This window comes from Sorex araneus, chromosome 6, assembly GCF_027595985.1.
Source record: "Sorex araneus isolate mSorAra2 chromosome 6, mSorAra2.pri, whole genome shotgun sequence".
In the NCBI taxonomy this organism is placed as follows: Eukaryota; Metazoa; Chordata; class Mammalia; order Eulipotyphla; family Soricidae; genus Sorex; species Sorex araneus.
The window spans coordinates 96,330,384-96,357,346 of NC_073307.1; the positions used below are offsets into that span (position 1 = coordinate 96,330,384).

Sequence of the window (26,963 nt, forward strand, 5' to 3'; positions counted from 1 at the left end):
AAGAGAATTCACAAACTTAGCAATCAAAAACTTTCAGGGCTGCAGAGATTACTCGAGTGGTTGTGCACAGGCCCTTCGTCCCCACACCCTGGCTAGCACTGGCCCTAAATGTCTCCCTACCCGAGCACCCCTAGATATGACACTGAGAGCCCCAAGCACGGCCAGGTTGGCATCACTGGGAGTGAACTAAGTGTAGCTCCCATAAAAATATTAATTTTTACATACACAAGATTTTTTTATTAAAAGTTTTGGGCTTTGGGGTGTTCTGGGGCTGGTCCCTGCCTGTGTTCAGAAGCTACTACTAGCCTGTCGCTCAGGTTCATTTCTGTTGCTGTCAGAAATCAAATATGGACCTCCAATGCGCAAAGCAGACACACTAGCCCTTGTAGTCATCTCCCCAGTAATCTCTCTCTGTATTACTTCTTTTTCTTTTTTCTTGCTTTTTGGGTCACACCCAGCAGTGCACAGGGTTTACTCCTGGCTCTGCACTCAGGAATTACTCCTGGCAATACTCAGGGGACCATATGGGATGCTGGGAATCGAACCCGGGGCGACCGTGTGCAAGGCAAACGCCCTACCCGCTATGCTATGCTTCAGCCCCCTCTGTATTACTTCTTATGACTGTCTAGAAATCTATAATCATTAAAAAAAATTTCACCTTAGGGGCTGGAGACATTGGGTAGGGCGCTTGCTTTGCATGACGTTGACCGAGGTTTGATTCTCAGCAATCCATATGGTCCCCATGAGCACTGCCAGGAATAATTCCTGAGTGCAGAGCCAGGAGTAATCCCCGAGCATCTCCAGGTGTGGCCCAAACACCCCTCTCCCTCCCCCTATCAAATAAGCTTAAAAAGCAATTACCAGGGGCTGGAGAGATAGTACAATGGGTAAGGCCTGGCACGTGGCTGACCCTGGTTCGATCCCTGGTTTCATATAAGCTCCCCTGAGTCCCATCAGGAGTAAGCCCTAAGCACTGTCAGATATGGCCCCAAAACAACAAACAATACTTGCTGAAAGCAGTATATTGATTAACAAAATCATTAATTACTCAAGAGCTACCAGGGTCCTTAGTAATCCAGCTTCTTATTTCTATTCAACCTAATCTCCCAACTATCCCACACTTTCTATTTTAATCAAGGTAAAAACCTTACTCATCCTTAGATATCATGCCTCGTTTCCAGATCTTTCCTTAGGATACATGTCCTATCTGAATGTCATCTGATTCAACCCTTTCCTCCTCTGACTCTTCTTGCTTATTCAAATTGCAACTGCCTTCTTGAAGTCCAGCATTTCTGATCTTCCTCATGCTGAAATTTTCTGGTATACATTTCTCTTTTTAGTTAGAAACTTGGGTAATTCCTGCATCTCCAACAAGAATGTATATTTTTGAGTCTCAGAATCTGTTTTCTTCTCAGGAATCTCCCTAAGTGCTACTAGAGCGTTAAGTATACAATAAATAATTAAAATATACTTGCTGGAAGAGAAGCATCACATTAGCCACGCATATTATTAAACCTCAATCATCCATGCTAACAGGAGAGCCATTGCATAGAAAGAAAACCTCCACTGCACAGAGACACCTGCTGATATATCCAACCAACTTTCAGAGAGGACAGGAATACCTCTGTTTATGTTAAGTATGGGGTAGTTTTCAATTTTCCAGGAAGTCACAAAGCTGCCACAAATGGTCGACCACACAATTCCTCCCTTGTCAGGGCCCAGAGTCTACTTAGTTTATCACACTGTACTGGCAAACAACTGTATGATTTTTCCTCATCTGTGACACAAAGATAAAAATAAGCAGAGGTAGTCATATTCTAAACATTCACTGGTTCACACCTTCTCCTAATAGGGAGATCATTGTTTGGGCACAAAAGATCATCTGTTCTGGCTCTTACTGAACAAATATCTTGTTTGTATCAACTAAGTGCTTTTGTAAATAGAATATAGTGACAATATCAGTAAGAATTTGAAAGAGAGATCTGCCAAAGTAAATCCCTGTGGTGATCTACTCTTATGATAATCCAGAACTGATAAAAAGCCAAATTCTTCCCATACTCCATAGAGAGTTTCCTTGGCCTACAGCTATTTTCCCCGAGTTTCTAAGCTCTTAAAACACTCTCTGGTTAACATTTCTTATGGTCAAAGTTTTCTTATAACAACATAGAACACAGCTGAAAAGAGATTTCTTAATCTGAATTTGTGCTTTATACCTGGTAGACGATACAGCTTTCTCTCAAGGGGATTTCAAACTGCCTTAATTTATCTCCCCCCAAAACTCTACAAATACTTCTATTTAACCTAATGGCAACAGCTTTCCTACTGAATAATTCCTTAACATCTTCCTGTTTTGGCAGGTCCTGTTGAAATCCCCCTCCCCAGAAGGGGAAATCTGTGTAAAAACACTGCCAGCTTCAAGTTCCCTTAGGCAAATTTCCAACCCAGTGCAAGGTCATGAGGTTAAACATTTCTCAATGACGCAGGCGCCCTCCAAGGGAGGAACAAGGTTAAAAAAGAGAAAGGAGCTTATTCTTCCCAGTGCAGTAAATCAAATGATAGCAGTCCAGTCCTAAAAAATAAAATCTGAGTGAGCTGCTTCTACTGCTAGGAGCCCAGTAGAAGCACAGAAATGGGATAAGAGCTGTAAGGTAAGAGGGAGAAAAGGTACCTGAGGAACGAGTAATACAGTCAAACTGACAGACGGTGCTCTAGGTTTTCTCAAGAATGGCGAGGCCATTATTAATAGCTGTTTCCATATACTGTTTGATATAAAATGCATAACTTACAATAACTAGTGCAAAGTGGTGGTTCTAAGATAAGGAACCAGTAGCATAAAGCCAATCTCTTAGGATTATACAAAATGATGTCCAAAAGACAGACAACAAACACCACTTGATTTCATTCATAGGCAGAGCACAGAGAAGCAAAACAAAATCCCAGCCTGATAACAAAATGGTGACTAACAAAGGCTATGGAATGAGGGGTGGCTACAAGTGTGTGGGAGGAGGGGGTGCACTTAATAATGGTGGATTTTAACTAGATCAGAGATTCCTAAACTTATTTGATCTAATACCTGTTTTCAGGAGAAAAAAAAAATCAGCATCTCCCTGGAAATCTACCTTCTTTCACGATCAAACAGAAAGAGCCCCTCACAACTGCACCACGTCTGCTACTCTACTCCCCTTTTGCCACCCCAACAACTGGGGGGGAACAGCCCACTGGGAAAACTGAACATGACCTTTAATGGTGGGAGCAGTGTGGCATATACACTGACTGAGGTGAGAAGTACTCCTGAAACATAATGTTGCAAATTAAGAGAACCTCAAGTTTGTAAATGTGTAGTAGGTAGGAGGTTGAGAAAAACAAAGGAAAGTTCATAATCAAGTTCTCAGGGAAAGAGAGTAAGGTGCAGATCCCAGAGGAGGAAAACTCATCTGCAGATGTGGTAGAAATCCTGGGCAGAGTGGTACAGCGGGTAGGGCATTTGCCTTGCATGCAGCCAACCCGGGTTCCATCCCTGGCATCCCATATGTTCTCCTGGGCACTGTCAGGAATAATTCCTGAGTGTAGAGTGAGGATTAACCCCTGAGCATCACTGGATGTGACCTAAAGCCCCCCACCTCCAAAAAGGAATTCCTGGATCTCTGGTCACTTGCATAGAGAGAAAATAATTAAATAAATATGACTTATTCCCTGGACAATTTATACCTCCCAGAAGTTTAGAATGAGAAAGGCCCCAATGCTTATGAGATATTTCAGTGATGAAAATATTGTTGCAAATTTACAGTGTTTCATTTCTCAAAGTGCTTTCATTCAATTAGCTCTTAATAAACATTATTTTGTACCTACTATAATGCCAAGAACTGGGGGTACAGAAAAAAAGACACCATCCATGCATTCAAGAGACTTGTTTCTAGTGATAACACCTCCTAGGAATAATAATGTAACAAAGCAATCAACCAGTCATTTCACCAGGGCAGGGAGAATACAGGAGTTCCTTGGTCTAGGATCAAAACATGCATTTTCAGAAGATGTCCTTGAGCTGGGACTTAAAAGATAAATAAAAGGATAGAAAGTAGCCAGAGGAAGACTCAAGGCAGGAGGAAAATTATATGCAAAAGAACACAATATCAAAAGGGCACAGATGATTCTGGAAACTGGAAACAACTCAGCATTACTGGAAACTCGGAAGATGGAAATGACTGGAGATAATCAAGTAATGAGTCACAAGTCGAACAGACAAAGAGATTTCATTTCATCCATGAGAAGCTGAAGACGACTAGGGATACAGTGCAATGGTGGAGTATGTGGCTACATGTGTTGGGCCCTAGGTTCAACCCCCAGCATAGCAAATAAAAAGACCAAAAATAAAAACAAAACCCACTTTTTTTTAAAAAAAGAATTCTGAACAAGAAAACGAGAATGATTAAAACTGTTAGAAAAAGTATCTTGGCAACTGTACGAAGTAAAATCAGAGTCAGACTAGAGAAGTAAGGCAGATAGAAGGCTGCTGAAATCACAGTGAGAAACAGTAACAGTCGAATCAAAGGCAGTGAGACAAAACATGAGAGGTGAAAGCAGACAGGCTGGGAGGGAAGGGGGAGGGAGGAAAACTGGGGACATTGGTGGTGGGAAATGCATACTGGTAGAGGAACGGGTACTGGAACATTGTATGACTGAAACCCAACCATGAACAGCTCTATAACTATGTATCTCACAGTGATTCAATTAAAAAAAAAAAAAAAGAGGTCAAGTCTATATTACTCAGAGAGCAAATCACTGTCAGGAATATAAGAAAGGAGCAGCTGAGAATAAGAATCCTAATTTTCTGGGTAAGCCAAGAATAATAACAAGTTAGGGAATACAAAAATGGTTGCCACAGGGAACAGCAGTAGTTTTAAATGAAGTTTCTAAGAATTACCTCGATGTGCAAGTAGGAACAATTAGTGGAGTAGGTGAATCTAGGGATTAGGAAATGATAGGAATAGGATACATATATAAACACCCAGAATAAGTGGGAGCCACTAAGGCTAAATGTTGGGATGAGGCTGCTCTAAGGTAAACATATATAGACTGAGAAGAAGAAAAAGTTTAGGGACTAACTCTGAGAAATAGTAACACTTAAGGGAAAGGAAGAAAACTACTCAAGAAGCTGAATAGTAGAAGAAAGGTAGGAAGTAAATTAGAGAGAGAAGGTCATTTACAGTTAAGGAACCCAGGAACTAAGTCTTTCTTAAGTGTGGGCAAATTCCATGGTAGTGGGAAAGCAGACCCCTCTTTCCCTACTATAGAAGCTTAAAAGAAACAAATAGTTTAACATCCTGCGTCCAGCTCACAAACAGAACTCAATTTCAGCCAGTCAGATCCTTCCATCTAGTACTCTAAACAGAGGGAGAATTACCCAAAAATGTAAATTACAATTAGCAATTATTCACAGCACTGTGGCAGGCAAGTGTCTACTGACTGCACAGCCAATAGTAGCAAGCATCCATCGGAATCCAGACCAGGAGCAGTGGCAGCGAAGTGCCACTCATGACTAGAAGTGCCTTGCTCTGTCTCGGCTCATCTACCCAGTATTCTTACCAAGGGCTGGATATTACAAATACTCTTTCAAAGGTTTATTTCATGTGTAGGTTAACTAGAACATAAAAAGACTTTGGGTAGAACAATCTGAGGAAAGGGTATCAAATAGAGAAAGGTCGGGCTGGAGCAATATAGCACAGCGAGTAGGGCGTTTGCCTTGCACGCGGCCGACCCGGGTTCTATTCCCAGCATCCCATATGGTCCCCTGAGCACCGCCAGGAGTAATTCCTGAGTGCAGAGTCAGGAGTAACCCCTGTACATTGCCGGGTGTAACCCAAAAAGCAAAAGAAAAAAAAATCAAATAGAGGAAGGTCAGATAAGAAGAATGATGATGAGGGACCAGAGAGGTAGTATAGGGGGTAGGGCACTTGCCTTGCACACAGTTCATCCAGGTTCAATCCCGGGCATTCCCTCTGGTCCCCCAAATTCACCAGAAGTGATCCCTGAGCACAGAGCTAGGAGTAAGTTCTAAGCACTACCGGATGTGGTCAAAAAATGGGGGGTGGAGGGGTGGGAGGAGGGATGGTGATAAGAAGTTAGTGGTGATCTTGGTAAAACTCTTCATATGTGTATCTTATTCCATACTTTAACTTTTGGAGACAATTTAGTAAATACTATATCTTTGTTTTAAGGATAAAAACAAATTGGTCTGAGCCTAGGGAGATAGCAAAAAGGCTGGAGCATATGCTTTGCATGCAGGAGGCCTGGGTTTGATCTCTAGCACTGCATGGTCCCTCCAGCCCCCATACCACCAGGAGAGGATCCTTCCCACCTCAGCAATGCCTGGTATTATTACCAGAGTCCCACTGAATGGGACCTAAAACAAAAACAAAGAGAAGAAGAAAAAAAAATTGAGTCTAAAAGAGATTGAGGACTGCAACAGTTACAGAGTTCTTTTAACTATCCAAGGTTTACCCCACAAGAAAGTCTGTTATTTTACAGACACTCAAGGAAGGTGTTAAATCTATTCTAATCCTGACACCAAATGTCTACTGACAGAAGCGATGACCACATATGGCTCCCAATTCTGGTCTTTCATCATCTTAAATTTTGGTAGTAAAATATTTTCAGTAGGATCTTAACAAAAACACTAGAATTGGGTCTGAGATATAGCTCAGAGGTAGAGAACACTTGACTCACGTGTGTGACGCCTGGGTTCAGTCCCCAGGCAAGGTTGGGAGGAGGAGGAGGGGGAAATACTAGAATCCTTATAGACAATAACCCAGAAAAGCCCCTCATGAAGCTCCTTGTCCTCCTCACTCCCAGGCTCAGGGTGGCTTGGTCACTACCTCAAGACTACATCATCAGTTACAAGGGCTCTGCCAGTGGAAGAAGGGATCTTCCAAACCTGACCATGAGAACCACTGTGGGAATGAGAGGTTGGGAGCTTTCAAAAGAAGAGGATTGTTTCTCAACTTCATTCCTTTGGGATATGTCACGGCAAGGAAGGAGAAATTGGAAAAAGCAGCTTTCACAAGCTGCCAAATCCATGGCTTAGTCCCAGGGGATAATTAGCCAATGAGATTTTGTGGAGTTGATGTAATGTTGGCAGAGGCTAACATTTTAGGTTGAACATGTAGCCTCTTGATATTTAGCTACAGGGCTAAAAAGGATGACATCCTGAAAGCCAAGAAACTCATACCCATAACACAACCACTTAGCAATTTGCATCTTAAAATTTGTAAATGTTAACTGATCCATCTTTATCATGAATAGTTTACCAGAGCATCTGTTAAACTATAAATTTTCTAAATCTTATCTTATGTAACTCTTGCTAGAAAAAGAAAATTTTAAGCACTTCCAAAGAACAAAAACAATTAGAAAGCTTCAAGTAATAAAAGGGAGAAATTAAAAGGGAAGTTTTCCAAGGAATAACGTGTTTGTGGTACTTTAATCCCAGTACTAGCACACTAAGTTTTAAACTGTCTGACATCCTTATGAAAACAAATTTTGAAACTGAGTATACTAAGCCAAGAGTTTTCATGAGCACTACATATCTCACAAAAACGGTCAATCTTCACCTTAAAAGTACTGTGAGATGCAGGAGGCAAGAAATCAGTGAGTAAGAAACTGAACTATTCATGTGCTAACACTCCTGGTTTGAGCTCAAGATATAAAATTTCATAATAAACCTTGTCATTTTAATAAGGATTAAGTTCCTTGACTTAAATATGTTACCAAAAGCTGGAGATGAAGTACACTTAAAAATATACATGTATATATACACATATATATTATATAAAGCTCTATAGGCTCACTCTTCAAGCCCATGTGCTCCCTTGCTTGTCTTTCTTTGCTTGCCTATTTCAACTCTGGAGAAGCCTGTTCTCTCTTGGATATATACAATTCTCAAAAAAAAAAAAAAAACTACTCTCTAATTAATAAGCATAAACTATTCAGCAATTTCAAATATGTGCTTGTTCCTTACTTGAGAGAGAATTTATGGTTCCATCCTGGGTAGAAATATATCTAGTAACAAATACTAATACTCCACAGCTTACATATCTTGATAACTTCACAAAGAAATTAATAATCACAACTCTCAAACTAAGTGAGAGGGAAAGACAGTTTAAAAGAGAGATTTTTAAAATATATCTTCTTGGGGCTGGAGCAATAGTACAGCAGGAAGGGTGCTTGCTTTGTATGTGGCCTTCCCTGGTTCAATTACCAGCACCCCACATGGTTTACCATGCCCTGCTATGAGCCATCTCTGAATGCAGAGCCATTACTAAACCCTGAGCACCACCAAATGTGGCACAAAACCAAACATATCTTCTGGGGCCAGTGCAACAGGTAAAGTGCTCGCCTGGCATGCAGCTGACTCAGGTCTGACCTCCCCAGCACTTCACAGGGTTCCCGAAGCACTACTAGGAGTGATCCCTGAACTCAGAGCCAAGGGTAAGCCTTGAACACATCTGGGTGTGGCCTAAACACCAAAATATAAAATAAATCTTCTACACATAAAGAAACCAGCCAGACACCTTTGGCAGGAGGGTTTGTTTGCTCTGTTGGGCTGGGGACCTAGATGCTGAATTTTCCAGGAGTAGCATTTGTCTTCCCAATCTTGCTAGTATTTCATGCTCACTTCACTCACTCATTAACATACATTTATTCAGCATCAACTATAATGATGTATAAAAACAGTCAAACAGGGGCCAGAGTGATAGTACAGCAGGCAGCAGTAGGTAGGGCTCTTGCCTTGCACATGGCTGACCCGGGGTTCAATCCCCAGAACCCTGTATGATCCCCCAAGCATGCCAGGAGTGTTCCTCGGGCGCAGAGCCAGGAGTAGAGGATAAGTCCTGAGCACCTCTGAGTGCAACCCCCAAACCAAAAAAGAAAGGCAGAAGGAAAGGGGGAAGCTAAAACATAATTTATAATAAGATATAAATGTCTTCATAAACTTTATAACCTATCTTCTATATAGGTCATATGTAGAAAATATAGAAATAATAGAATAGAAAATAAAAAGTATCCCCAAAAGATATATAACAAAGAATCAATACACAAGGAGAAAAGGAAAAGAAAAGAAAGGGTCAGAGAGATAGTACAGAGATTAAGGCACTTGTCTTGGACACAGCTGAGACCAATTTGAATCCCAACACTCCATAAGGTCCCCCAAGCAAGGCCAGGAGTGATTCCAAAGCACAGAGGCAGGAGTTAGCCCTGAGCACAGCTGGGTGTGGTCCGAACCTCTCTCCCTTGTAAAATGAAAATAACCAGAAGTGACAGAAATTGTCAGAGACCTGAAGGATGAGTACGTATAAAGCAAGCTGGAAACAGGAGAGGATTAGAATCAAAAGAGCAAAAGGAAAAAGGAGTTGGTAAAGCTGGAGAGGAAGGTAGGAACCAATAAAAGGAACTATGCACAATGGGAAACTAGCCTACTATTCATAAGTACAAATACTGACTTCATATTTAAAATATGACGATATTATCTGAGCCTTTATTCACAACTATCTAAACTAGAATCTAACACCTATGCAGGTAAGGATGTTTTTCAAGTTTCTCAAAAACTTTTTGGGGTTTTGTTTGTTTTTGTTCTGGAGCTATACCCAGCTGTGATCAGGGCTCTGATCACTCCTGGCAGGGCTTGGGGGACGCCTTGGGGTGCCAGGAATTGAACCCATGTCAGCTGCAAGCCCACTGTACTATCGCGCCAGCCCTCTCAAAAGCTTTTCATGTAAAAGACTAATAAGATATTTGAGATTATTAAAAAAAAAAAACTATCAAGACTTGTACTTCCACTGTAGTTGGAATGAAACATCTAAAACTAATTGAAAACAGACTGGAGAGATAGTACAAGGTTCGTGACCTTGCCACCCACCCCACTTCAATCCCCCGCACCACATATGGTTTCCCAAGAAACACTAGGAGTGACTCTTGAGCACACATCTCATGAAGCCACTTGGGAAATATATAACTCAACCTTTAAGTTCCTGAAAATTCTGTACTACAGGACTGAAAAGGGGGAAGAAGGCAAGGAAACATTTTTCTTTACCAGAGCTACTAAGCAAGGACCTCAAACGAAAAATGTTCCTATTCTAAAGATACACAGGTTTAAATTTACTTAGTACCCACAGAAACTATTTGCTTCATCGGAAAAAATTTCTAATACACGTTTATGGCAAGCCACTTGAGAGGTTCTACTTAGTTTCAAACATATGACGCAGCTTTTGGCCACGAGTCAGGATGCAGCTTTTGGCCATGATGTAGAGTCAGAAATCTTACTACATTGTAATTCAAAATAGCATCCTTTTGAATCTCTGTTAACAAGTACAGAACTACTATTCAAAAAAAAAAAGGATGGGGGCTAGACATCCGTCTAGCACACAGAACACCTGCAGTGTACACAGTCAACCCAGGTTTGAACTCTGGCCATTAACCATATGTGTATATGGTGCTTAGGAGATCATATGTAGTGTTAGGGATGGAACTGGGGTCTGCTGCATGCAAAACAGCCTATAACTCCTGAACCATCTCTCCTGCCAGGGCAGAACTTTAAATAGAAAATACTCTACCTCTAAGATGAGCCATAGTCAGGAAGAAAACTCTGAAACCATCTATGTAGCATTTTTTAAAGTTAGAGATTAATCTCTCAAGCTGTTCTTCAAACCTTGGAGATTTTGGGTAATAAAGTATATTTCCTAGTAAGAGATCAAGGGGATGAAGATCAGGGGTTGAAGACAGAAGTGATAGGTGGAAAAGAAGTTCCGTGATTTTTAGCATAAGCTAGCAATGCCACCACCTTCTCAATAGTAGCTCACTACCTTTAAAAATCCTTTTAACTCCAACTTTCTGGTACCCAAAGTAGCTTGGGGAACTCCATAAAGGAGGTGAAAGGTGATGATCTGATATGTTATACCAAATGGAACAAGTATAAGTTGTACATAAAAGGGAAAAGGTAAGGAGTCAATAAAATGGCCCATAAACAAACAAAAAAATCAAATCACATCCACTGATGGATTTAAAAAAAAAAATAGTGTCCACAATAGCAACAGACTTGCCCTAATTCAAAAGAAGCATAGTCCTCCTTTTTAATTTTTGAATAATATTCCACAGCCTGTTGGTACCTTCTGTGAGGGAACAGGGGTGGGGGGCAGGGAGGGGGGGAGATAGATAGGAGTGGGGGGGGCATGTGGGCAAACACCCCACTGTGCTCTGGGATTACTCCTGGCTCTGTGCTCAGGGTTCACTCCTGGTAGTGCTCAGGGAACTCTATGTAGTGGTAGGAATCACACCCAGGCCTGCTGTGTGCACAGCAAGCACCTTAACCTCCATACTATCGCACCTTAACCTCCGTACTATCTGTCTGGTCCTTGCTGTTTCTTTTTGCTTTAAAAAGAAAAAAAAAAAAAACTTGGAATTGAAACTAAGATGTCACACATGCAAGGCAAGAATTCTACTGCAGCACTACTCACATGCCTGAATTTTTCAGATCACATAAACAGAGATGCCTCCAGACCCCCCTCCAGAATGAGCCTCATCCAGGGCATGCTGAGGGGGCAGGGGAGTCCCTCCACCTGTCCCAACAAGGCCCGCCCTGGCACATGAAACATTCAGCTTGTTATCAAAATTTATCCAAAAAGGATAAAAAAAAAACTAGTTGTTGAGTGTTGCCTTAGTTTGTTATCTTTATTGCTAGAGGTTTTCCACTTTATGAATGTACTACCACTGTTACCCACTTACCCACTGATGGTTATCTAGATCAGTTTTAATTTGGTGTCATTAACAAAAATGCTGCCATTAACTTTTGTGTATAAATGTGAATATATGCATCCATTTTAGTAAAAAGTAATGAGAGGGAGAGACAATAAAGGATTTATGAACTGCTTATGGTCTTCCAGAACTACCAGAAGTGACCTCTTCGCATGGAGCCCCTGAACTTGCTACGTGTGACACAAACCCTCCTCCAAAAAGAAAATATCAGTAATAGGATTAGGATCATTAAATCATATGTTAAATAAGCTTAAGTTTCTGAGAAATGCCAAAATTTTTCCAAAAAGATTATGCAATGTTATATTCAACCATGGACTGGAGCGATAGCACAGCAGGTAGGACGTTTGCCTTGCACAGGGGAGAGGGATTCCCCTGTCCCTCTCGGAGAGCACGGCAAGCTACCGAGAGTATCCCGCCTGCATGGCAGAGCCTGGCAAGCTCCCCATGGCATATTCAATATGCCAAAAACAGTAACAACAAGTCTCACTCTGGAGATGTTACTGGTGCCCGCTCGAGCAAATCAATGAACAACAGGACAACAGTGCTACAGTGCTATATTCAACCGTTAGTAAATGAATTACTAACTTCATTTACTTCTTACCCTTGCCAACACTTGCTACTGTCTTTTAAATTAAAAAAAAAATTAAGAAATGTATACTAGAGAAGATATAGTGGTTTTAATTTATAGTAGTTTTAATTTGCATTTCCCTGATGTTCAGTGACATTTTCATGTGCCTAATAAACTCTTTTCCCATTTTTATTTTTAATTTTTGGGCAACACCCAGCCAAGCTCAGCGCTTACTCCAGGGTCTGTGACCAGGAATCACTCCTAGTGGAGTTCAGGGGATCATGTATGGTGCTGGAGAAGGGACCGGGTCAACTACATGCAAGGCAAGCAACTTACATACTATACTACCTCTCCAGCCCCTTTTCCCATTTTTATTAGATTATCTTATTGCGGGCAGAATCTCCTGCCCTGTGCCAGGCTGTCCTTACCAGAGTCCCCTCAAAGGGGGGCGGGTTGAGTTTCCCCTCCCCGCCCAAGCAGAGCCCCGGCAGCCAAAAACCTCCAGAATCCAGCCACAGCCATGCTCAAGGCCACTCTCCACACGCTTGGGTGAGCCTAACACATGAAGGAACCAACAGAGGAACCCAGGTATGCAGGACCTGTGGCTGAGATCTCCAAGCCTGCTCGAATTAGGACTGAGCCTCCTCCACCCAGATCCCCTGTAGCTTTTCCAGTAGCTTGGCAGTCACACCCACAAACTGCCCCCTGGCTCCATGTAATCTCATCAACTGCCAAGATCCAGAGACATAAAACAAAGCTTCCAGGAGAGCAACACAGAATTTCCTGCCCCCGCACCAGGCTGTCTTCACTGGGGGGGCCCCTTCGGAGGGGGGCAGGTTGAGTTTCCCTCCCGCCCCAAACAGAGCCCCAGCAGCTGAAAATCTCCAGAACCCACCGGCAGCCATGCTCAAGGCTACTCTCCACAAAAACTCTCCGCCTCTCTTAGAGAGCCCAGCAAGCTACCGAGGGTATCCTGCCCGCACAGCAGAGCCTGGAAAGCTACCTGTGGTGTATTCCATTTGCCAAAAACAGTAACAATAATGGGCCTCATTCCTCTGACCCTGAAAGAGCCTCCAATACAGCAGCATTGGAAAGGACAGGAACAAATGGAGACATTATTGGCACACTTGAGCAAATTGATGAGCAACGGGACAAGTGATACAAGTGATTTTATTGGGTTTTATGAGCTCTTTAAGTATCTTCTACGTCAGCTAGACTATAATTTTTAGTTCCACTAATAACTTGTCTTTTCACTATTGAGACATTTTTCTCAATTAAGTGTCCAAAATAAATATGGTTGAATTTGATATTTTTTTTCAGGTTTTTCCTTACAGTTTATATACTTTTGGTATCTTTTAGCTTAGACTTACAACTATAACCCATTTCCAGCAAATTTTTGTATAGAGTACAAAGAAGCAATTGGGTAGAGATATAATAGAGAATGCTAGTTCCTTCAGCATTTTAGTGAAACATTTTCTTTTACTGATTCATAAACTTTTACTTAAACCATGTATAAAAAAGCCTAATGTAATATTACTTCTAAAACTCAAAACCACTGCCATTTTAACAGGACAGAAAACTCCACATCCTTGCAGGAACACCCTTGGGTTCACTGAAGTAGCAGCTTAATTTCCAAACATCAGTAAATATCCTTTTCTGAAGCTATTATGAGTTCACATAGAAGGTAAAGGAGAGAATAAGCAAGAGTTATGGTCTTATAACTGCCCAAGATGAGTTCAAGCTATATTAATAAAAGCAAATAGCAATAAGATTGGCAACAAAGGAGGTACAAGAGGCAATATTTTGAAAATCAAGACAAAGGAAGTTCTAGGTAAATGACCTGAGGTGTCACTTAGCATGCTTAATCTCAAATTTGTCCATCCATGTAAGATTTTCCATCAGGTAACCTCTAAGATCCATCTTCAATGAAATGTTCTAAAATTACAAGAAAAATTCCATTTGTTCTTCCTTCCAACAATTAAGTAAAATGGCTCAAATATTATCAAAGTGACATATATCAAATTCAAATACTGTTATAGAAAAAAGTTTTATTTCATATTTCATCCAATGATTACACACTAAACAACAAATGATTTCTCCATCATATTCATATCTTGATTTTTTAAATTATTTTTCAAGCACTGCTTACTGCTCAACAAAAAATCTTTATTCCAACTGTTCACCTCAAAAATAGTCAATAAAAAGACAGTTATCTGTTAGAACAGAGCTTTTCAACTTGAATGAGCAACCGAGGACCTTATCAAAATCTTGATGGTGGGGACAGCAAGGAGGTACGTCAGTGGTAGAGCATCATGCTTTTTATGTGAGAGATCCCCAGTACCACCATTGGCAATACCAAAGATGCAGAATCTGATGCTGCACATGTAGGGCAGAATCTGCAACTGTATCTCCAACAAACTCCTGGGTGATATAGATGCTGCTGGTCCCTGACTGGTGAGATGTCAGAAGATGGGATCGTATTTGTTTGCTAGCCCAATTAATGTTAACACCCCAGGTTTTTCAATACTCACTGTCACTGTCATCCCGATGCTCATCAATTTGTTCGAGCGGGCACCAGTAACGTCTCTCATTGAGAGACTTACTGTTACTGCTTTTGGCATATCCAATACACCACGGGTAGCTTGCCAGGTTCTGCCGTGAGGGCTCGATACGCTCGGTAGCTTGCCGGGCTTTCCGAGAGGGGCGGAGGAATCGAACACGGGTTGGCTGCGTGAAAGGCGAACGCCCAATCGCTGTGCTATCATTCCAGCCTTCAATACTCTATACAACAAATTATCTTAAAATTTGTCTTATGGCACTATTTGGGGAACATAATCTTGTGGATTCTTGAGATAGCCTGGTTCAGATAACCAAGGTGAATTTAATTAACATTTTAATTTTTCAATATAAGTACTCTAGGTACTATTTCCCTCAAAGACGAGGCAATAAGAGTTTTGGTTTTCTGATAAAGAGCAGAAAAATTGCACAAGACTGCTCATACCTGAGACCAGGAGATAGCAGGGAGGTTAGACCTGGATTCAGGTGCCAGCACCACATGGTTTCCTGAGCATTGATGGGTGCAGCCCAACTGGTCCCCAGCACCAAAAGACCCAAGCAGCACTGCATTCTCTGGCCCAACTACTGAACCAGCCCAGCTGGTTATCACCAGAAGTAGCCCTTGGGACACTTGGGAGGCCCAGAGAAACAGAATTTTCATACCTACCCTGGGATAAAAAAAATTATAGAATGTACTTTCAGATACTTGAAACATTTTATACTAGTGTCACTATTTTATGCCTAACTCAGATTTTTCTTTTTTTGGCTTTTGGATAACACCCAATACTGCTAAGGAGATACACAGTACAAAGTAAAATTCAGGCCTCTACGTGCAAAGCATGCACTCAGCCCACTGAACTATCTCTTTGGCCCTCAGATTATTTTTCCCCACCAAAACTAAAATAATGGTATGTTTTTGATTTATAAAAACTTCGAGGAGATGGTACAATAGTACAGCAGGTACAGGCATGTGCCTTGCACACAGTCAACCCAGGTTTAATTCCCGGCACCCCATGTGGTCCCACATACACTGCCAGGAGTAATTCCTGAGTGTAGAACCAGAAGTGGCCCTGAGAATTTTGGGGTATACTTCCCCCAAAAAAAACAGCTTCTAAAAAGTTTAGAAAATTATTAAGTTAGCTAGAGTTCTGCCAAGAACACAGTCTAAGAAAAACACTGTAGAGATGAATTCTGGTAAATCTTACAAAACAGAAACATAGACAAAAATGTAAAAGGCATCAATATAAACTACACTGGTCAGAAGAAATAATTAAATGGGACAGAGTGTATCCTTATCACACACTGCTCCGTGGAATGCTTTGGCTTATAGAGGTCCATATTAACAATTCTAGCTTCTAATCAAAGTTTTCCTCTCATACTGCTAAGGTCTCAGAGACACCCAAGAGATATCCCAGAGCAGACTCTTGAGAATCACTGCCCTATACAACACTGCCTCTCTAGACACTATACATAAATTGGAGAAAGGCAATCTTAGGAATATAACTGCCCAGAACATACTGCGTTTATTTTTTTCCATCCATTAATGCAGAATTATTATTAGGCATGTACTATGTACGACGTACCATTACAGATACTGGAAACTCAGTAGAGAAAAATAGAAAAGTGCCTTTCCTACTAGATATTTTAGTAGGCAGAGATGAGATGGCAGTAACATGAATGAACAAACAAATCTTGCATTCTGTCAAATTATAAGTAGCATGAAGGACAAAACAGCAGTATTTCAAAGAACGAGGAGGTGTGAAAGCCTAACTGAGAAAATATTTAAACCAATATCTGGAAAAGATAACGGAGCAAAATACTAGACTGCCATAGGGAGAGTATTTCTAGCGGAGAAGAGCTACAAAAGGCTTGAGGTAGGCGTCTTCCCAAAGGTGTGCAAAGACCGTGCAGAGGCAAGGAAGGCTGCAGCAGCGTAAGTAAGGGAAAAGACTAAGAGATGCAGCTTAGAGGGTACTGGGACTGGAGAAGACATCAAAGACAGGACCAAACCCTTCCACTATCAGAACTTAAACCTTTTTGGTGAATGAGTACCACTGGCAGGGCAGAGTGAAGAGAAATATAACCTAACATTCATTTTAAATAGATCGTGTAAATAAATGTCTAAAGCAACTTAAACTATTCCATCTCTTATGGTGTGTCCTGAGGCCTTTTTGTGTATCTTTGTCCGTTTAAATGAAGATACAGATACTTCAAAGAGCTACTGTGAAAAATCAAATAATATAAATGCCTAGGGTGGGGGCAGTGCCAGAAATGGAAGACAGGGCCTCACACAAGCAAATCAAGTGCTCTACCACTGAGCTACATCCCAGGTTTTTTTAAACCTATTCCTCTTTTGTAGGATGTAGCTCCTTAAAAGACTCAATATATGGAGGGATAGTACAGGGCGTAAGCCACTTGCCTTTCAGGTGGCTGACCCTGGTTTGATTCCTAGCATCTCATATGGTTCCCTGAGTACCACCAAAAGTGATCTGTGAGCAGAGCCAGGAGCTGCCCTTGAGCACCACTGGTGTGGTCCAAAAACCAACAAAAAAGACTCAATACACAGAATTGGAAGAATATAATTAATGGTTAAAAATCGGGCTATAGTAGAATAATCAAAATTATTTGTACATCTGAGAGATAACCCCAGGGCTAGAATGCTATGGAAGGCCTGGGTTTAATCCCCAACAATTCGAGGTCCCCTGAGAACCAACAGAAATAGTCAAAATTAAAATAATAAACATTTTAAATGATGACCCTGAAATTACTCTACATTATTTTCACTATATAATAGTCAAGAATTTCTCTCTTTTAGGGTCTCTGTACTTCCCCGAAATGCTAACACCACCTGATTTATGTGACACTGTTGTAAGATTAAAGATGCCCCAAATCCCTGACATCATGAGTTCAGCCTGATAGTGACCTTCAGTTTGTTGAGAATAAGCAGAGAATGTTTCTGTTTTGTTGATGGCTGAGCAGGAATTTTTAGTATTTTTCCCTTGTTATTATAAAGAAAATTCTTTCAGAAATAATGCATGTGGTAATCATAAAAGTGAAGCTCCAAAGAAAACAAGACTGCATGAAACTCATCTTTATTTAATCTGGCACTGTTTTAATAAAACTAAAACTGTGGTTCATGGTCTTGACAGCTAGCTTCATCCAAAAAGAAACAAAAGAGACTCGGGAAAAGACAGAGACAGATGATTTCAAATGCTTTTGATCTGGGTCCTAACTCTAAGGAGACCCCAGATAAATCAGTGAGTCAGAGAAAGGGCACAGTGTAAGATGTAATCCAGAACACTGACGACAACAGCGGCCTGTCTGCCTACCTGCCTTCTGAGATCATCTCCCGGCCAAGCAGGCAGGCCCCGTGGAGGGAGGCCCATCAGAGAACCATGTTGCCAGCAGCGTCTGACTGCTCCGGGCAGGAGGTGAACTCCCCGGCACTGGTTTTTATCTCTACCTCTGAAGATGTGAGTCAGCCTGAGTAGTGACAGAAACTCGCAATGGAAAAACCCAAGGAAAATCAAAATATCCAGGGAAAATTATAAACAATCTTATACATCAAAGGCCTCTGATGGTTTCTTTGTAAGTAGGTTAGAGCAGAAAGAGCAATGGCATGGGAATAAGGAAAAGAAACCTCCATCCATTTTTGCCTCTAATTATGTAACTAAATATATGCCACTAAATAAATTAACCCCAGTGGGCCAATTTCCTAATCTTAAATAAGAGTGAGGATAAGAGAACACCAAAGGTTTTCTTCATACTTTAAATTCCTTGAAATAAAATTTCACCTTTCTCTAATCTATATTATTCTAAGAGATATAGTTCAAGGCAAACTGTAATAATCACAGAATTAGAAGTTAAAGAAATATGCAGTGATTAACTATATAAATACATCATGGGAGTAATAAGGAAACATTTTAAATTCTTAATTGTATAATAAATATTTCTGAATACGTAGCATGCCCGTAGTAAAAGCACAAACAATTCAAAAGTTACGTAGAGTAAAAAGCAAACAGTTTCCCAAGGAATAAACCACAAACAGCACTTAGAGAACTTTAGTACACATTGTGCTCTATTTCTAAGCCAAGGAAGTGGGTCTTCGCTTTTTACGTTGCAGTAATAATAATATGATACTCTATATATTCTTTTGCTTTCATGAAATGTCCTTAATAAACTTAAAAGAAAACTCATTGTTTAGGCATGTGCCTCACACAGAAGGAAGGGAAGGAGGGAGGAAGGGAGAGGAAGAATGAGAAAGAAGGGGGAGTGAAAAAAAGAGGAGAGGAAGAAAATAGAGGACAGAAAGAGGGAGAGGAGGGGGAGAGAGAGAGAAAGAAAAAGAGAGGGAGAGAGCACTCAACTGTTTCATGAAACATAATGCCTCTTCCTCCCCAATCCCTGATCAGTGCTCAACCCCTTTCCCCCGCTTTAGATAAGTCACCAGTTTCTTACAGTCCTTCCAGAGTACCTTCTGCAACGGGAAGGGGAAGTTTGTGTGTGTGGGTGGAGAGGTGGGTGGGTATGTGCACATATCTGCAAGAGAGACCAAGTGAAAACAGAGTAAACTGAGCCTCATCCACATCAGGTGTATGCCACGAAAACAAAGCGTAGCTCAGGTATTGCTTCAATCTTCTCTCTCCTACTCGCCCACTGCTATAGATATAACTAATAAGACAACACTGGCCAGATGCAGGTACAGGGCCTGGCTGGCCAGACTACTGAGTCAAGAGCTGAGCCCTCACACTCCTCCACCCTGAAACATAAGGAATCAATATTGTGCTCCAATGCACCTTTGGTCACTCTCAGAAACGCCAATGTCCATTTAAGATCACTGCTTTTCTCATCACAAAGTTTTCGTACTGGTGACAGGTCCCTGACTACCCTTAATTGGGACTTGATCAGAACAATTCGATTTAATAATACATCACAGGACAACAGCACATAGTACACATCCTGATATATGGGGGAATTTAAATTTTAAAAGCACTTGCTTTGAGCTGGGAGAGCTGGTACAGGGGTTAAGACAAAAGGCATGTGGCCATTTTGGATACGCAGTACGTGGTGCCCCCAAGCACTGCTGGGCTAGCCTGCTGGACTGGGCCTGAGAAGCACCACATACTGTAGCCCTGTTAGCTGAGAACTGCGGGGAGAGGCCCACAACTAAGCACCTCCTGGACCTGCCTTCAGCTCCCCACCCCATCTTGAAAATAAAGGTGCCTGCTTTAGACGACAGGAATCAACTAAAGATGATGGTTACAGGACTGATTTTTAGGATTGGTGGCTGTGTTTTGGGGGACACACCTAGCATGTTCAAGGGTTACTCCTGCCTCTGGATTCAGGAATTACTCCTGGTGGGCTCAGGGGATCATATGAGATGCTGGGGATCGAATCCCAACTGGCTGCATGCAAGGCTATCTGCTGTGCTATCCACACTATCTGCTGTACTCTCTGGCCCCTGATCTTTTTTAAAAGAAAAGTTTCAGGTAATGCAAACAAATTCAGAAATGACAAGAGGATTAAAACTGGCTATTAATTTTTTAAAACATGGAAACACAATGAAGAAACATAGTATGAAAAAATAATCAAACTTCTGAGATGAAAAGCATTATCTGAAATGAAGAATAGACTGGCTAGGATCAAAAGTTAATTAGACACAATGACAATAAAGACAGCAAAAGTTGCTATCACAAATGAAGTACACAGAGAAAAGGACTACAATAAATGTGAACAGAATGTTAGTGACCTTCGATACATTATCAGAATGCCTTACATGGAGAACTGATATGCAAGCAAGTTGAGGAGAAGGCAAAAATATTTAAGGAATAATGGTGCAGTCTTTATCCAAATCTAAAGGAAATGAAGTCACAGACCCCAAAATATGAAAATACCCAAAAGGAAAAACAAACCCACAACAATACACATTACAGTTGAAAAAAAATTTAAAAACCATAGAAAAGGAGAAAACTGTCGTATGAAAAAAGGCACTTATTTTTTGGTCTTGGTTTTGTTTTGTTGGACCACAACTAGTGGCAGTGCTCAGGGGCTACACCCAGCTCAGTACTGAGGGGGAGGGGGCTGCTCTTGGCAGTGCTCTGAAATCAATGTGGTGTGAGGGATAGAACCAGGGCCTCCTGCATGCAAAGTATGCAGAAGATTAATTTATAAATGTTGAGAGTAGGTCTCAGAACCCTTTGATAAAATCATGATTTCAGATTTATTCTAGGGTTGGAGAGACAAGTCAGCACACTGGCTAAAGCTCTGCAATCCCCAGCATCACACGGTCCCTCTCAGGCATCACCAGGAACGACTCCAAGCACAGAACCGAGAGTAGCCCCCAAAAGAAATGTGCTTTTATATCAGGAAAGCAGATCAAGCCAGATTTCTTCCCTCAAAAAATACTCTTAAAAAATACTTAAAAATACACTCTTACTGATGTCTACAATATACCAATGTTAGGCACCAATAAACAGACAAACATATTACCTTTGAGACACTAAGAATCTAATAATATAATTAAGGAGACCGGTAAAAGTGAAAATGTCTAGGGCCAGATAAATGGCTCAACGGACTTAAGCACAGGTTTACATGACAGAGTCCGGAGTTCTACTCCAGCAACATTACAAGCACAACCAGGTGTCTGTCCATTCCCACCCCCCCAACAGATAAAGTCAGGGGCTGGAGTGACAGCACAGTGGGGAGGGCACTTGTCTTGCACGTGGCAGACCCAGATTTATCCCCCACATCCCATATGGTTCCCTGAGCCTGCCAGGAGTGAGTCCTGAGTGCAGAGCTATGAGTAGTCACTGAGCATTGCCACATGTGGCCCAGAAACAAAAACAAAGAAACAAAAAGATAAAAATCTACATTTCATTTAAAGTTTTTTATTTTATTTATTCTTGTAGATCATACCCATTATCTTCAGGGGCTATTCCTGGCTGCATGCTGAGGGGTCACCTTTGGTGGTGCTTTAAAAGGTACAGCACCAGGGACCGAACCCAGGGCCTTCTGCACGCAAAGCCTGCTCTCTGGTCCACTGAGCTATTTCTCTGACCCTTATACTCTATGTTATAAAGGTGGCAGTTTAGGAACAAGGGGAGAAAGGGTTGTTTGTGTAAAGGGATTTCACAAAATTCATCTGAACCAGGATTTCAAAGTGTCAATATAAGACCATCATCAGTCAGGAGGATGAATATCTTATCTGTCTTACCAAACCTTCTTGCTCCAAATAGTAAAAAGCAAGTACACTTTTTACTATTTGGGGCTACACTGGGAATACGCTATGATATTCAGTGTCCTGAAGTTTAATTTCGGATGAAAGTTTTACAATTTGGATCTTATTAAAGGGGTTGAGTTTAAAATCTAAAACCTCATTTAACAGTAGTTTCTCCTACAAAGCTTATATTCACAACAGTCCAGATATTTTATTGCTAAAACACTGATGGCTTGCACAGATGGGTCCACATGACTTGAATCTTAAAAAGTCATCTTTTTAGGTTGGCTTTTAATTTATTTGGATTCTTAAGATTTCATTACTTTTTTTTAAAATTTCCTATCATAGTTAAATTATTGGGGAGGTGAAGGAATTAAACCACACCCAGCTGTACTCAGGGATCATTCCTGGCAGGGCTTGGGGGGACTCTAAGTGGTGTGGGGAACTGTATATGGTTTGGCCACTTGCAAGACAAGCAACCCACTTGCTATGCAATCACTCTACCCTAGCTACCTTATTATTGTTGCAATATAGCTTAATGGTCATAGTTTCAAAAGAAAACCATTTTACAAAATGAATGCATTTAAGTTTGTTGGGTTTTCCCCCCATTTGGTTTTTGTTTGTTTGTTTTTTGCTTTTTGGGTCACATCCAGCAATGCACAGGGGTTACTCCTGCTCCGCACTAAGGAATTACTCCTGGCAGTGCTCAGGGGACCATATGGGATGCTGAGACTCGAACTTGGGTCGGCCGTGTGCACAGCAAATGCCCTCCCCCCTCTAGCCGCCCCCATTTGTTTTTTAACATAGGACATCCCCACAAGAACTAGAGAAATCTGTTTGTTGTTACTCATTCTTTCTCTGCTACTCACTAAGGTGGGTACCTTCCTCTATTTTTATGCATAAAGGCAAGAAGAAAGAAGTCAACACATGTTATCCTATGAGATTTTTTATTCTACCACTTCTACCACTCCTGTCAGTTTCATCCAAATTTATCTTACAGATCTTTTGAAAGTTTTATGAAGTAGCAGGTCCAACAGATGGGTGGTTAGCCCTGCTAAACATATGTCTCAGAAAGAAAAAAAAAAAGCACAGCTCTTTGGAAGACAAGGAACTATTAAGTCCCTTTCCCTTATTTCACTGGGAATACTGAGGAAAGAGGGAAAGCAATTAATCTTTTAATTTTTAAGTGAAAAGGTGATCAAAAGGAAGAGATCATTCACATAAATTCTAAGGTCTATCCTTCAAGAAAAAAATGCACACTTGCTCATACATAGAGAACTAGAATACAGAGAAAGTCAAAATTTTAGCTTGACCGGGAACAATTTCATCCAAGACAGGTGCTCTGTACCAGTGTTTCTCAGTCTTTTTCCCAAAGTGGCTCCCTTCTATCCTTGTTTCCTTCCTGTGGTCCCCGGTCCTACCAATTGACCCCATTCCCATTCAGTGGTCCCCCCTCCCCATTTATGTGGTTGTCACCTGTGGCCCCCTTGGAATATCCTGGGAGCCACTGGGAACCCAGTGCTCTCCCCACACACTGAAAGACACTGCTCTACATTATCTTGTTTAGAACACAATACCTGAAAGAGCTGTGGTGAGAAATGGAGAGACAACCAATAACACAGAGCATGTATTCAAAGAAAAGGTCAACTGAAAAATTTATCATAGTCTTACTTTGTAAAACGAGAAAAAAATAGAACGGGAACAGTCTGTTTTTCTCTCTGCCCCTTTCCCTGTCCATGAAGCTTAACCTGATAGCATCTGATCGTGTCTTCCGATGGATCGCTTTATCTTTCAACATACTATCTAAGCACTCCCAAAGGAGAATTGTGAAGCCAATTCTGCTAGAGAATCTGCCAGAACCCAGGAATCTCATTCTCCTTTGAGCAAAAGCCAATGGATGTGAAGTGGTCCCCAAATGCTGCTTGTATGAATCTTTCAAGATAAGTTCTGGAACAGGAAAACATTACAGGCTACATTTTAGCAGAAGTCTAAAAATAACAAAAGAACATTCCCTATTTTTAGATAGCTAATGTACAAGTGTAAAAGCACTAAAAGTAAAAGAAACCACCAAAAACAAACTGAATTTTTAAATAGTTTAAAGGAAACTTTGAACTGCACACACTGTTTCTTGAGATAGAATTTCGAATTTTTTGCATTCTTTCTGTTGACTGCCTTACTCTAACTTCCTCATCCCTGCACTCAGATTTCCAATCCTATGGGTTATCAAGAGCACTTTCAACTAGCCAAAACATAAAAAAGATGAGAAAAAACAGCTCAGGAAAAAATTTAAAACATTTCCATAAAAGCACATAAAAATAGAGTGGATTAGTGATTAAAAACAACAATTTATAAAACAACAATTTAATTATCATTCATTAAAAGCAGTATCAAAGGTGGTAATGAAACACTCAGTTAAAGGAAAGTAGCAGTTCTTTTTCTTATATACGTGTTCCCATTAAATTGTCTTAAGGTCAGCAAGCATCTCACTTAAAACCATGAATATTAGCATGCACAATTCAAAAGATATTACTACAATAAACCTGAAAATGTACATTCACTGGACAGAATGCTTACCCCCATCTCTTTTTCACCCTGTCTCTATTCAATCTTAGCACAAATAAACCTATGTCTATTACAAGTAAAATTTGCAGGAAATGCGGCACTACCTGACTGGACAGCCATCATTAACATCTCAGGTTCCAGGAGAGTCATGACAGGCTTCTCAAACAGCAGTTCACAAATACAGTAAAAATTTCAAAGTCACAGAAGAAAGATGTCTTCATACACGACTGAAAGCTTTCATAAATTCAGTCTCATGCCTTTTGCTCCAAACAGACTGTGAGAACTCACTCCCCTTCGAAGCGCAGTTACCGGTTTATCCGCCCTTCAGGCAAGTCAAGATGGCACAGAGTTGAATTACTGCCGACAGGAAACCAAAAAGCGCTCAAGTTAAGACATATGAAGTGTGGTTAGCACAGTGAGTGAGCTCCTCCCCTAGCTACTCGGCTCTGGGGGAGTGGAGAGACATACAAAAAAGACTTTCAGAAAATAGATCAACTGCTTTTTCCTGTCCAAGAAGATGAAGCTTTGTTCAAACCTTACTCTGTGAGACTCTGCTACTAACGCAGTTTAGAGCAACAGATTAAACGCAATCCAAACAACTCAATCTTGTGAAAGAAACAGCCTAATTTTGATCCATTCATAGGTGGGGGGTAAGGATTAGATACGTATCAACACATAATATAAACAATTATGTATGGTGATTCAGTTATCTGAAAAACATTTTCAGAAACTTTTTCATCTGCGGTATTTATAGATAACAGGCTGAGGAAGTTGAATTTTTAACTGCAGAAGCTGAACTATTTCTCCACCCCCACTCCAATTAAAATATCTGTTTCAGAAAGTCATCTAAATACATTCCGAAGCTATAATCTGTCTTTCAGATCTGCCAATCCCCTTGACAGAGCCCCCTTACTGTGCCTATGTGAGACATGTGATATGTGAATAGACAGCTTATAAATGTTACTAGATTTACTGAATGTATAGAACACACGATTCAAATATAACAAAACTTCTCCTTTTCTGATTAAAACAAAAACCTTCATTTCTTGTTTTACTACCACAGCACTGACTCTTTTGAACACGACAGAACAGAGGCATTTTGCCTTCCACTAAAAAAAAGAAAAACTGAAGTCCTTTCAAATTATCGCAACTTTCCTACTTTCAAAATTAAAAGCTCATTCATTCCCTTCACAGTCACATTTACTGACATTCACCATAAAGAATAACTAGGGAGCCTTTTAACATATTTGATTTCATTTTTTTTTTTTCTGTCTTTATTTATTTTTTTTTAAATTTATTTATTTTTAATTAGAGAATCACCGTGAGGGTACAGTTACAGACTTATACACTTTTGTGCTTATACTTCCCTCATACAAAGTTTGGGAACCCATCCCTTCACCAGTGCCCATTCTCCACCACCCGTAAACCCAGTGTCCCTCCCACCCTCCCCAATCCCATCTCCCCCCCACCCCACCCTGCCACTGTGGCAAGGCATTCCCTTCTGTTTTCTCTCTCTAATTAGCTGTTGTGGTTTGCAATAAAGGTGTTGAGTGGCCGCTGTGCTAAAAATATGGAACGCTTCACGAATTTGCGTGTCATCCTTGCGCAGGGGCCATGCTAATCTTCTCTGTATCGTTCCAATTTTAGTATATGTGCTGCCGAAGCGAGCACTGATTTCATTTTAAATAGCTAAAAACTAGAAATCCATGTTTGGTATCTTTAGTGAGAATTCCTCAATTATTCTGGTTCAGTAGCAGCATGACTTAAAAGTCAACTACTACAAACTCTGCCCAGTGAATGTCTAAATGCTTACAAATTCAGGCAAACAAATGATAAATGAAAGCACTAAAAGACATTAAAAGAGAAAATAGACTCAGAAAGATTGAGGGAAATACTCAGTTATTAGATAAGAGGAAGCAATGCAGATTTGGGGTGGGAGAGATTCTGTGGCGAGGGGGGGGGGGGAAGCAAACTTCTTTCTACTCCAAGAACATCATGTTTAAAAGAAAAGCCAGAAAAGCTCTATATAGAACTGTGGGAATGACTCAACAGGCAATGAAGTGGCAGCCAGTGTAAGCTAAATAGCTGCTTTGGGGAAGAAAAGCATTCTCATTGGCCCCTCTGGCAAAAAAAGTTCTCTATCTTATGAAAATCGGATAAAGTTTAACTCTTAAGACTGCAAGAAAGCCCTGTCAGAGGTTAGCAACTAGAGAAGCATCCCTAGAAGATTGAGTCATTCCTTTGTCCCAATGTGGGTAG

The 26,963-nt window shown here is 40.8% G+C and overlaps 1 protein-coding gene and 1 non-coding gene across 3 annotated transcripts in view; both read right to left on the reverse strand.

The window, feature by feature from the left end:
- MRTFA (myocardin related transcription factor A) overlaps positions 1 to 25,028 on the reverse strand; it is a 96,056-nt gene extending 71,028 nt beyond the window's left edge. For both annotated transcript variants that reach the window (XM_055144163.1, XM_055144162.1), the window contains exon 1: positions 24,809 to 25,028. In XM_055144163.1, coding sequence (XP_055000138.1) covers positions 24,809 to 24,854 — 46 coding nt within the window. In that variant the 5' untranslated portion in view covers positions 24,855 to 25,028. The remainder of the gene's footprint in view (positions 1 to 24,808) is intronic.
- Positions 25,029 to 26,268: 1,240 nt separating this feature from the next.
- Positions 26,269 to 26,375, reverse strand: LOC129406164 (U6 spliceosomal RNA). The gene has a single exon (XR_008630827.1). It is a non-coding gene; the product is annotated as a U6 spliceosomal RNA (small nuclear RNA).
- Positions 26,376 to 26,963: the final 588 nt, after the last annotated feature.